Below are 13,335 nucleotides of genomic sequence, written 5' to 3' on the forward strand. Positions count from 1 at the left end.
ATCTGGCCTCGAGAGAACTTTCTAAGCATGTTACATTTAGTGAAAATTAGTGAATAATCAGCTCAAGTATTTGGGATGTGGATGTACAGTCTCATCCCAAATTATCCAACTGTGTTCATATTTAGATTTACAGAACTCTCTCTAATCTCTTCATTGTTAACATAGAGTATATATATATTTGTACATTAATTTTCTAAAGAACTTTAAATTTAAAAAAGAGTCTTGCAAAAGAGTTGCTCTATGTAAAAAGTATTTAATATAGTGAACACCAAAGCACCTTTCATCAGGTAAAGCTCCATATGACACAGATAGTACTAATCAAATGTCCCTTTACCTGAAAATAATTTCTGTTTAAATACAAAATAATAAACTTCATGTCCCCATCTTTTTCTGACAAATCTTCAGCATCATTAACTTGGGGAATCACAATTAATTCAGCAAAATAATGATTGTGTTCTTCAAAAGAAAATAGGTAGTACAAAGTTTTCTAGTTTAAAAATAGCACCATCGAAGGAAGGGGATATATCTTTTAAGTGCAGAGTCCCTAAACAAGTGATTTACTGGAGTTTATGCCAAGTAAACTCAGATTGATTTTTATAACTTTCCTGTGATATGGGGTGGGAAACAGAAGAAAGTAAAAATACAAAGCAAAACAATAACTTTGAAGAATCAAAAGAGACACACACACACCCCGACAGAGTATGTTCCTTGTGTTCTGCCAGTTGCATCACCAGTCAGCGACCTCAACCACGAAGGGTGTTTTCACGTCTATCTTGCCACTGTTGATAATGGAGCAGTCAGTGAGTGGACGGTCATTCCCATCAGTTGCCTGAAGTTCTATAGAGTGGACCACTGTCTGGTAAGAGAAAAGCAAACCCAAAGTTCACTTCTGACCAGCAACTATGGCGATCAAAAGGTGAAATCAATGCCAAGTCTGGGAAGTGGGAAGTAAGTTTTTTTTTTTCTTAATGAGTACAAAAACCATCCAAGCTAACTACAGAAAACTTAGGATAGTCAGGAAATTTATACATAACAGAATACAATTTATCCACCACCTTGCTAATTAGAGAACATATTTGTGTATTTCCTTCTTTTTATTAGCAGTTTATATTCTGGGAAAAAAAAAATTAGATATTTTTATAAATGCCTACTTCAAATAAACAGTATTTCTACTCATTTGTTACACCTTAACATAACAGTTAACATGGAGTTTGAGTCAATTTCAGCTCCACCCTGTAACAGGTCTAGGCATAGGAAAATAGGCCAGAAAGCAGATTTAGAAATGGAGTTACTTCTGGGTGTGCCCATTTTAAAACTGACCTAAGCCATTAATCTATATGCTGAGGCTAATACTAATGTAACCGCCACCTTACAGTGATGTAAAAGCCCCTTTTTCTATCCAGAAGATTTCACAGGCCCATGTACCACCTCATGTGTCACACTGAAGGAGGGAGGACTGGCTAAAGACTAGGAAAGTCGGCTTGTGGTGGATTTCTCAAACAGGACTGAGACAAAAGTAGCAACAGAGTGAGTGCCTTGGACAAGGTGTCAACTAATCCAACTTCTGGCTGACTTAGATGGATTTAAGATAAAAAGCCAGCATTCTTCTAATAATAGTATATATTTCTAAATAGACTGTGTGTGTGCACATGTGTACTTACTTAAAGCAGTGGTTACATATCTGAGTTACCTGTGGCACTTTTAATAAATGCTTATTTAATGGTTAAAATGGAAATTTCTATGTTATATTTTGTCACAATTTAAAAATGCTTATTTGTGGGCCCACCTTTGGTGGTTCTGCTTCTGAGTCTGAAGTGAGGTCCAGAAAACTGTAGTGCTAATAAAGCAACCCAGGTGATCTCAGGAGAATCAAGGGTTAGAATTCAGGAGATTCTCTAAATTCCTTGAAACAGTATGAAACATACACTTTTTTCTTTTTTTCTGGAGAGAATGTCTATAGTTTTCACTAGTTTCTCAGAGAAATTTGTAACCCATAAAATGTTAAGGACTGTTCTTCTAAGACCGGGCAGCAGGTCTCCCAGGACGCGTGCCAATGAGTGCAAGGAAGTGGGTGCTGTCAATTAGGGCATTAAGACATAAGATCTAGAGGACTAGAAGAAAAACCACAATCCGAAGAAAACCCAAAGCTTACACTATTCAGTTTTCTTACAGCTTAGCACAATGCTGTATTAAAAAACAGTCATTGAATGAATAAATAAATCAGTTTACATTCAAACTATGTGGAACCTGGTTAGGCCCCGTGGTTAAAAACTGAGACTGGTTTAATATATGCATGCCTGTGTTTAGCCCATTTCAAAAGCGAAGTTCAACAGGAAACTTGTGGAAGGCTGGCATTCGTTATTGAGAATAGATTCTTTTGAGGACAGTTATGGCTCATGAGAATATAGGCATGCCCTTTATTGTAATGGGATGTAGAGTGATATATTAAGTATTTGCCCTATTTCCCTCTCATCCCACTTGCTAACAAGAATTCTTTCTTTGACTGCTCAGATTGAACAATTCCTTGTCTTATGAGGGAGATTCTGAGTGGGCCGGCTCATTTCCTGGGCTTCTGTTGGGTCGATTCAGAATAGCAGGTGAAAGTTGTGAAATAATTGCAATGAATGAGATTGGTTTATTTATGTTTGGATGAGGAAGGTAGAACTACTCACACGAAAACCAAACAAAATGAAATATAGAAGAGGGCAAGGGACTCATAGATTGTCCGGGGTTGGGTTGGGCAGACCTTACAATTGCCAGTTCAGGAGTCGAGAGAGCTGGACAGTTGCTAAGGAGGGGAAATATTAAAAGTGGAAAAGAATGAGGATTTTAAGAAATGTGCCTATGGATTATGAACTGGACCCCTTTGATATTTTTTGAGACATGCCAGCATAAATTTGAATTCTCTTTAGTAATTTTGGTTGCTATACTGTGTGTCTTTGAAGGTAATTTGTGTCTGGACTGAACTTCACGGGGCTCTGAGTTTTTTATTAATATTTAATTTTTAATTGTGGTAGGAAACACATAATATTTACCATTTTATCCATTTCTAAGAGTACAGTTCAGTAGTGTAAAATATATGCACACTGTCGTGCAACTAACCTCCAGAACTGGCCACACACACACACACACACTGGACTTTTTCATCTTGCAAAACCGAAACTTTATACCCATTGAACACCAACTCCGTTTCCTCCTCCCCCTAACCCCTGGCAACCAACATTCTACTTTACGTCTCCATGTATTTGACTACTTAGATACCTCATTTAAGTCTTTTTATGACTGGCTTATTTCACTTAACTTCCTCAAGTTTCATCTATGTTGTAGCATGTGACAGGATTTCCTTTCTTTTTGAGGCTGAATAATATTCCATTGTATGCACATACAGGGCTCTGGTTTTATTTGGTTACATTTAAAAGAGTATCCATTTATATGAAGTAGCGAGATAAATTAAGTACTCAACTGCTCCATGTCAAGTCCTCAGCTTCAGCCTCAATGCTTCTAAAATGCCATATCATATATAATTTATTCACCTTTGAAGAGGCCAGACAGCATATGATAGATGTCTAACAAGCACATTTTAAGATTAAAATGAATCACTGAAAGAACTCTCATTATAAATATAAATCTTTGAATAAGAAAAAAAACAATATATAAAGTTACCATTCCATCGAGGACTTTTCCAAATACCACATGTTTGCCATCTAACCAGGAGGGCCTGGTCAAGGTGATGAAGAACTGGGAGCCATTGGTGTCAGGCCCAGCATTGGCCATGCTGACCCACCCAATGCCATAATGCTTCAGTTTGAAGTTCTCATCTGGAAATGTCTCACCATAAATGCTTCTACCTGGGGAGACAAAGTAAAAAAGAGGAGAATCAACAGATGTTATATGAAAGTAAATTCTTCAAAGAGAAACATAAGGTTTTAGGAGAATAGGTTAATAGGACCCTATGAGAGGTGTGAAATGGAGGAAAGATGGTAAAATATAAGGAGATGTAAAGGAGAGCAAAAAAATCACTCCTTAAGGCAACAGGGCCCCAGGGACTGAAACAAACACACATACAAACAAAAGCCTTAAATATGACACAAGATGGTAGGATACCCTCTGGCCTCAAACCAAGGGCCAAACCCTGACCAAGCAGGTCAGTGCTTCACTCTGAAATGAGAAGGAAGTAAAGGGCAGGATAGCATTGTAAAGCCAGATGGAAAGGTGCATGAGCCATCATCATGGCTCAATCTCTGTCCTGAGGTTCAGGGCACCTGCCCTAGGTCACCTCTACCTCAGCATCCAACCAGGTGCACTAAACACATAATATACACCCTTAGCTAATTCTCAAAACAACCCTATAGAATAAGTAGTCTCAATCCCATTTTGCAGTGGGAAAAACAGAGGTTACAAAACTTGAAAACAGCAGAACAGAACATGACCATCTGACTTTCTGATGCTAAAGCCAGTGCTCTTTCCTGCCCCAGCACTAAGAGCAGCAGCAGCCAGCCTGGAACTCATTAGGCACAATGACGTCATGGCTCATCAGGATATGGAGGGTGATGGCAATTGGGAGCACCCAGTGGTCCAACTTGAAAAGAAGAACCAAAAGCAGGCATGTGGGCTGGAGTTCTAGCAAAGCAGAACACATTTTCCCTATAAAACAACAGTGCAGACCATGAAAAGTATATGCTCCATCTTCCACCACCTTGAGTGCCTGTCATGCCCACTACCCTCATCCACCCCCCTTCTGCAGGGCTGTTGCCAACCTTTAAATCCTGGCTTGGTTAGAAGGACCAGACGTGACTATTAAAGGTAAGTAATTTATAGCTGGTTGGTCAGTGACATATGAGCTGACCTGGCAGGAAATCTCTGCCCACAGAGGGATCTAGGCTAAATTAAGTGATCCACAAGGTCCTAGCTCCAAAACTCTGAGAGTTTTAACTTAAGATGTGTGCACACATATGCATGCGTGCGCACACAGGGCAGGGAAGGCAGAGAGAGAAATGTAGAAAAGAGCACACAGTAAAGCTTAGTCACACTCCTGCTGGGCCTCAGGATGGGACAGTAGGATGCCAGCCCTGAGGGAACCAGTCCTCAAGCAACAAGGCTTTTCCAGGGAGACCCAGCTCTGCAGCAGCTGGCGTTGCTTCTCTGAGCATCCTCGCCACCTTCATTAACACAAGTAACCTGCTCCAAGCTACATCCCCATACCTTGCAGTATTTTTGCAAGGTCTAAAAATAATCTTCCTAAAGTGCCTGGAAAATCTAAGCATTTAATGGTAGTCATTTTGTTATAAATAAACCATGGCAATAAACAAAATTAGCTATAGTGCTTGAAAATAACCTGCTTCTTTAAAAAGTTGGCAATTTAATATCCACCAAAACTGGCATTTGCTAAATTAAAAATCATAACCTGAAATTTAAATTCTATGTAGTTATATATGCCACATGTATTCAGGGAAAAAAAACTCACTACATTACTCCTCCACCAACATCCACATTGTAGCTAGCTGCCATCCCAGTGGACAGTGGACACAGTGTTATACTCTGCTTTTCTTTCCTATGACATATTTCTATACTGCTACATGCTAGTAGTCTAGCATTTTAATAACTAAAATCTTCTACTAAATGAATATATTTACACTTTGGAAAGACAATGAACACCAAAACAATACTGTTTAAAATTAGGAAGCCAAAACAAATAAAAAATAAATAAAAATAAATTTAAAAAATAAAATAAAATTAGGAAGCCTCACTCATTCATACCTACTAAGATTTGGCCCCAAAACTCTGTCTTTCCTAAAGAATTAGTTTGGTGGTCTTTGTGACTTTGTTCCTTAAATCTGGGAATTCAATATAGTGGGTGAATATACTGTCTTAATTTTAGGTTTCGATTTGGTAGGAGTGAAAGGAAAAATGCAAAAGACAGTGTTACCGCCAGTGCCATCTCCATTGGTGAAGTCTCCTCCTTGAATCATGAAATCTTTGATGACGCGATGAAATTTGCTTCCTTTATATCCATATCCTTTCTAAAGAGATTATGTCAATTGAATATACAAGGAGATTTAACCCATACTGAAAGATAAACCCCAGTGTTTATCTGGAAATGACAAAATGAGAAAATTATACAAAATATCTACAGGACTTGATTAGGTTCCTGCGATGATTTACTGATAGTTTATCATTAACTGACCAAATCAATAATTAAGTAAACAAACTATGAAAGTAAAGTATTAATGTGAATAAGTAAAAAGACAGCAATTTGCATTTTCCTTGGTGATTGTTTCCCCTCGATTTCTAGAAGGCTAAGAACACTGAGTGCCTGAAGAATAGATTTTATAGGAAAATGAAGTAAAATATTATAAGATGGGACCTAATTTAATACTTAGTTTCCCAGAAAACATCTTTAATCTTGACTTAAAAGAAGGAAGATCCAATTTGTGTACAAAGGAAATAAAACCAAGACATACCTCTCCTGTTGCCAGAGCGATAAAATTTTCCACAGTCTTGGGCACAACTTTTCCAAAGAGGCCAATCACAATTCTGCCAACATCTTTGTCTCCAATCTTCACGTCAAAGAAAACCTGCATGTGGTTGAAAGGCAGAGTGGAAGGTTATAATGTGGAACAGCCACACATACAAGGTTAAGTGAAAGTTAAAATCTGAGAATTGATCCACCTATGAAAGCCCTGCCCACCAGTATTTTACAGAGGGGTTCTGAAGGAGTATGAACTAAGTTAAAGGCACTCTAAAACCATGTTATGGTTTCATTTCACTCACAAATATTCATTCAACAAACATTTATTGAGCACCACCTATGGGGCAGGCACTGTGGTAGGTACTGGGTTTAAATTTGATTAATACTGTCAGAGTCAGCCTGTAAAGTCTTCCAGAGTTCTCTCCCACACACTCCAAATAAACACTGTGACTACTTCCCTTTTCTCAGCTTTGTGGGTAAAGGTTAACTTGGAAACTGTTGCTCTTCTGAAAGGTAATGCTCTCTAATCTTGGCAGGAGGAAAAAACTGGAGAGGAGAGAAATAGGCTAACCACCCAGATATATTTTTTTGTAACTTCTATAAGTGCTAAATTCCCAATGAGATCTCGATAGTCATCTGCTGTCAAGGGGACTGCAAGAGATGATCGAAAGGCACAACAGTCCTCCAAAAGGCCTGCCATTCACTCCCAAGCACAGTAATGCACCAGGTCCCCAGGCTCATCCAAAGTACTGCAAACGTTACACTCCAGTCCTGACAAGACCACTTACCCTATACACTTAGACGCTGAATTCGGTCGTCATATTACACAGCAGAATGTGTTCTTTTTCTGTCACAACATTTTAGAACAGAAGAAAACATATCCAGAAGTGAGTGTGAGTCACTTTTTTGCAGATAAACCTTAAAAACTCTCTTGGAGTTTTTTTTAATGTTTCACCTAAAATGAAATTATACACATTTTGCTTCACAAATCGCTGTGTGAAGATGAATCTGAGACAATGCTTGAAAAGGCCATGGAGTCGAAGTTCATTCTATTAGCGCGTTTAGATTATATGAACCAATTTGCTGTTTGAATGGGTAAAAAAAGACATTCAAGAGATGGCTTTAAAAAATATAAGAAGGGTTGTCAAAGAAAAAGGATGTCTTACAGTTTAGAAAAATCACAAAGTAAAGACTGTCAAGCTTCAGTTCAAGACAAAAGCTTCTGCCAATACATCACTACATCTGTCACAAGGTGATGTGATATTTAGTGTTCCAAGTGGCATTTTATAACTTTTCCACGACCGAAGCAGCAAAAACCGAATTATTATTTATATAGAACTTTAGAGAATGCATGGAAGACTTTGGAATGAGGCGACGTAGTGGACGAGGGCGATGTGATGTGGCTGCATTAAGAAGTACGTGATTCTGGGCCCACGGAGCTGGTTTCTCCATAAAGATTTCCAGGCCAAGGAGTAAATTCTATAACAGGCAATAATGAAGCGGCACTGGGAAAAGAATCAGGGACGTAATTTTAAAGAAATGCCAATATAAGACTCTAGAAAACCTTGCCAGACTTTTAAAGAAGAGCAAATAAAGCCTGTGAATGTTTAGAAAACAAAGAGAATAAAATCTGGGAGAGCAGCATGGGAACATGAAGAGAAGTGCCTGTCAGCCAGAATAACTCTTCCATAAAAATTTATTTTCTTACACGTGGCCTAGCACACATAGTAATGTTTCTGTTTGTTTGTTTGTTTTCCGAACTGCAGCATCCTTCAACTTCATGAGTGATGGCAAGAAAATTTAGAATTTTCCCAACTCTAATGGAAATGATAAAATCAAATCTTATTTTGTCAATAAGTATTTCTCAAAGATCTATGTAAAAGGCAATGTGAAGTTACAAGATACACGAGAGAGTCCCTGTCCTAAGGTAGCTTAATCGAGATAGGACAAGCAAAGGAACCACAGTACACGGCAGCACATGACAAGTGCCCAAGAACACTGTGTCCCCAGGCTGGGAGAAATGACACGGGCTTCAGGCAGGCAGCATGGAAAAGGTGTAGACGGAGGCAGCCCAGGAAGGAATGGAGCAGCCTCCAGGGACAAGAATGGGACGAGCCCCACCTGGCACACTTCTTTCCGGAACCAAAGCACCAAGGCAGGAAATGTGGTCAGTGTTCAGAAAAGCAACACAGCCCTTCTGTCCATACTGGCTAGGAGGGGAGACTCTCATCAGTTCCAGAAGGCAGAAGAAGGATGCCGGCTAAGAGATCCTAGTTTTGTGAGGCAACCGAGAAAAGGTAAAAAACAGGACGCAAGGGAGACTTTGGGAATCTTACTCAGGTGTGGGTGGGGGGAGGAGAATCTGGATGCTCTTAGACCAGTTCAAGAATGAGGTAATATGGTCAGCACTGGGGTGATGGCTAAGGGAACGTAAGGATGGAATTGAGGAGAGAGGCATTTAAGTAATGGAGAAACTAGTGGAGGGAAAGGAGGAAGAAAGAGGGAAAGAAACAAACATGACCTAGTCTGTGGTGTCTCAATGTGCTTTACCTACATATGTTATATAATTAATCCTTACCACATCCTTGGGAAGAGGGTACTAGGCCCACCAGTTTACATATGAGAAAAGTGAGAATTAAGGAGGTTAAGTGATTTACCAAGACTTCCCAACCAGGAGAGTGAAAGCTGAAATTTCATTTTAAAGCTGCATCTAATTAGACTGCGAATTACATTATTATGGCTCTCTCAGTCTAGGCAAGGAACCCCAAAGGGGTAGAAACGGTATTTTTAGATCCCCCGTGCACAGCACACTCACAGTGTCAGCTCAAACACAGGCTCAAAAAAATGCTAAATGTCTCGATGTTAGGAGATACTAAAGGACCAGAATACACACACCTAGACAGAGTGGAGGTGGGCCCAACATGGCTGCCAGGCAAACTCACTTTACACCCTCTCACCCTGAGATCTTTGCTGTGTGCCCTTGGGAAGAGGCCCTGTGATCAACAAGGGGGATGCGGGGGAGGCTGCAAAGCCCCCACCCTCATGTAGTTTATAGTCCCACAGAAAACACATATACAAGTAGCTGTAATACAATGGGAAATCGGGTTTTATGAGAGGACAAGTAGAGAAAAAATGTCAGGGTTAGAGGTAGTGATTATCTGTAGCGATCAGGGTGGGCTTCCTGGAAAAGGTGGCTCTTTGATTCCATGTTGCACTTCAGGAGTAGGCACCTCAATCACTTCTCTTTTCCCTCAAAGCTGCCCTTGAAAGTCATCTGAAAATTATGGAGGTGGGGAGAGGCAAGGGAAGAGGGAAGAGGCACTCACACAGCCTAGCTCAACCCCTGAGGGTTAATCCTGTTTCCATTTTTAGAGTAACTAGAGAATAAACCAGGTATATGAGCTGTGATGTCAAGGAAACTGTTCTCAAACCCAGCTCCCCCACTAACTGGCCACAGGACCTTGGGCAAGTTAATTAAACTCTGAGCTCTTGTTCCTCATCTGTGAAACACATGATGATCTCTTTCAGGGCTGCACTGCTACAGTAGGTAGGATTGATAACACAAATAACACTAACAACTGACCTCTTAAATGAGGAACTTAAATCTGAGCTAAGCACTTTACCTGTTTTATCACATCCAATATCAACACTGGCAGGCAGGTATTATTTACATCTCCATTTTACAGTGAAGGGACTAGAGCCTCAGATATGAGATAACTTGCCCAATACCACCCAGCCTTAGTCCCATGGCCACTCCATGGTGCAGAAAGTCCCAGCAAAATGTGACAAGAGTGCAACTGGAGTGCAGATGGTAGCATTATTTTTCATACTCTAGGTGCCTGACTACGCAGAACCCATGACTGCTGGAAAACGCAGGGCTGCAAATGCCAGTTCAGTGGATTTTGAGACCAGTGTGCCAGAGCCTCGATCTGAGCCTCTCTGGCTGGGCAGGAAGCGGAGGCAATGGCCTGGCAGCAGGATTCGTGGACGAGGTGAGTGCCATTAAAGGGCCCTGCAGGGAGGCACCTCACATCTATTTCATTTACAGATTCCTATCTTTAAACAAAATCAGAGGAAAAGGAAAAGACTGGTGGGGAAAATAAAACACCAGAGCAGCGGCCAATTAATCTACATTTCCTCAGTCAGAGAAGTAAGTTTTAATGTCTCCATTTTCCAAAAGATGTTTTCAAAAGTCCACCAAAAAAAGTAATTAATACATCAGAGTTGAATTTGTAGCAGACTCCTCTACGCAGTCCTAGAGTAGAGTGCATGAAAACTTCCTCGGTAACAGCACCCTAAACTAGGGGCTAAAATGCTCCCCACTTTTCCCCTCCTGCAGCCACCAGCTTCCTGCTCTCCTGACTCCCACTTTTAGAGGTTCCCAAGATTGTGACTGACTTTCTCTGGGGTGGGTCCCTGCATTGGTAGGTGTAAAACTTCACAGGTGAAGTTTGTTGCCAAATATTGCAGGTGATGTCCTCACAACTAAGAAATTATTCACTGTTGATCTGAAATTCACATCTAATGGGGCATCCTGTATTTTATCTGGCAAGCCTAATTCCTTTCCCTCACTCCCTATCTAAACTGTCAACAAGTCTTGTTATACCTCCAAAATCTATTTCAAGTCCCTCCCTTGCTCCCCATTTCCACCATTACCACCCTAATCCAAGCCACCACCATCCCGACTCTGGCATAGAGCCCAGAATGACCTCCCAGTTCACTCTCCACTGAGAGACCGCAGTAATTGTTTAAAAGTATATATGAAATTATGTCAAACTGTGCTTAAACCCTTCAGTGGCTCTGATGGCACTTAGAATAAGACCTCAAATTATAAGAAAAATTGCCTCAAAACCCACACTCCTAACTATGACCTCCAAGGCCCTGCAAGATCTTGCTGCTGTTCAGCTCCAAACCTCATCTCAAGCCACTCCCCTCTCACACTAGCACTGAAGCCACTGTCCCAGGCAATCCATTCTCTTAACAACAGAAGATGGCTTCCCTGTCTGGAGGACTTTGAACGTGCACCTCCCTAAGTCTTTGCCAAGCTGGATTTTCTTACTCTGTGGGTTTTTTTTAATGTCATTCAATCCATATTAGGGTTTATTTCCTTAATCATTTCATAATTCTATGAAATTTAAATTTATGTCTGTATCTTAAGAGACCCAAATATATCTGCAGACTGAAAGAGCACCTTTTCCCCACCTTCGGCTCTGTGGCCTGTACAAGCCATTTCTCTAAACTAGATAAGCCCCAAAGATCAAGGGGCTGGGAGTAGAACCGTTGCTCAAAACAATCAGGCTAAGTTTATGTCACACACGCAGCATGGCACGGCCTTTCTGTTCACTCTTAGATGCTGGGCTGAGCCTCCCCTTCTCAACCCCCTAATCATCCCTCTTCCTCCCATGGCGTCTGTGGTAGATTGAAGCATTCTACTAGTTAGCAGTATCATTTCCACTGGCAAACACCGGACTGGTTGTTAAGGCTACTTGCAGCTGCCCCTCCTTCCAGATTCCAAGACACTACTGCCAATTAAGTTTTTCTAGAAGTGGTGATTAATGGCACCAAATCCATTCCCTCCTTCCCCCTTCCCTCCCTCTGTCTCTTTCCCTCTGCACCCTGCCATTATCTTCTAGAACCTGGGGTAAATACGCTGAAAAAAGAACTGAAGCTGTAAAGGCACTCCACGGCATTTCCCCCTTAATCGAGATTTAAAGGCCGGCATTCAGTTATACATGTGCTGCCGGAGCCTGTCAGCACCATCCGAGGCCCGGCGCTTGCCCACCGGCCCCTGAAGTCTAAAAGCGCACGTCCCCCTCCCCGGGGAGAAGGGATTCCTCAGTAGAGGAGGACAGCCTCCCCTTGAGCGCGGCTTGTCACGCGTGCCGGGGCAGCGCGCGGCCGGGGCTGGACTTGGCTCTTCCATGCTGGGTGACATCCACAGCGGGGGGTCCCGCTGCAACCCCTGGGCTGGGAGCGCGTCTCCTCTACCCGTCTCCGTCCTCCCCTCACTCTTCCTGCTTCTGTTCCCGAGTCCCCGCCACGCCGAAGGAAGTGCTTGGACTGTCTCCTTCCTGGAGAAAAGGCCCACGGGTTCCGGAAGCTTCTCCAAGTCCCCGGGCTCGTCACGTCGGACCCAGGAGATGAAGTTCAAATAGCCGGCGGCGGGGGCGGGCTGGGACTCGGGCCAGCGCCTCCAGGTCACCCTCCCACCACGCGCGGGCCCCGCCGCCACCTCCTGTCCCCAGCCCCCTCCTTGCCACCTGACACGGAGGTCCCAGTCCCAAAGCTCCCCCAACCCTCTGGCCCGCACGAGAGGAAGTCGCAGCCCGCCACTCGGTCACCTTGGCTGTCACCGAGGGGCCTCGCTTTCGGACGCCCGAGGCCCTCGCAGAAGGCACGAGCGCGCCGAGCCCCACGCAAAGCACGAGAGGCAGCAGCAGTCGGGGCCGCGGACCCATGGCGAGCGGCGGCAGAGCGGCGGCGGCGGCAGCGCTTCGGCAGGCTCGGGGCCGTGGCGGGACTGCCCGCACGCCGCGCCTGCGCGCTCCCGGCCGGGGGTGGGGAGGGGATAAGGACGGGCGGGTCGGGATGCGGCCGGAACCCGCGGCGCGCTCCTCCCAAGTTCAGCCCAGTGAACGAACTAGGGGCTCGGAGAGGCGCGCTGCAGAGGGCGCAGCCGGGTCGGTGCCTGGGGTGGGAGCGCTGGGCGCTGGGCTTGGAGCGAGCCAGGGTTGCTCCGACGCGGCGCCCCGGAGAGGCAGGCGCGGTCGGGAGCCCAAGAGCGGAAGGGTGCGCGCGGGGCGTCTCCAGGAACTTACCACTCTACTTAGGTGCTTGTTAAGCCCGATGGAAAGTTAAGTGCTCCC

General features: G+C 43.2%; 1 protein-coding gene across 1 annotated transcript; it reads right to left on the minus strand.

The window, feature by feature from the left end:
* Positions 1–233: 233 nt before the first annotated feature.
* Positions 234–13,005, minus strand: PPIC (peptidylprolyl isomerase C). The gene is made up of 5 exons (XM_039848556.1): positions 12,811–13,005; positions 6,462–6,575; positions 5,927–6,020; positions 3,664–3,848; positions 234–856 (listed from the first exon to the last, which is right to left on the minus strand). The coding sequence occupies exons 1-5, from the start codon at positions 12,925–12,927 to the stop codon at positions 728–730; spliced, it is 639 nt and encodes a 212-aa protein (XP_039704490.1). The 5' UTR covers positions 12,928–13,005; the 3' UTR covers positions 234–727.
* Positions 13,006–13,335: the final 330 nt, after the last annotated feature.

This window comes from Pteropus medius, unplaced genomic scaffold (genome assembly GCF_902729225.1).
Source record: "Pteropus medius unplaced genomic scaffold, Ma_sr-lr_union100, whole genome shotgun sequence".
In the NCBI taxonomy this organism is placed as follows: Eukaryota; Metazoa; Chordata; class Mammalia; order Chiroptera; family Pteropodidae; genus Pteropus; species Pteropus medius.

Bases quoted from the DNA above. Each gene is read 5' to 3' on its own strand.
- PPIC (XM_039848556.1), bottom strand. From the start codon at position 12,927: ATGGGTCCGCGGCCCCGACTGCTGCTGCCTCTCGTGCTTTGCGTGGGG. The intron at 6,576-12,810 runs GTGACCGAGTGG...AACCACATGCAG, and splicing joins GCCCCTCGGTGACAGCCAAG to GTTTTCTTTGACGTGAAGAT. The intron at 3,849-5,926 runs GTAACACTGTCT...TTGTCTCCCCAG, and splicing joins CAATGGAGATGGCACTGGCG to GTAGAAGCATTTATGGTGAG.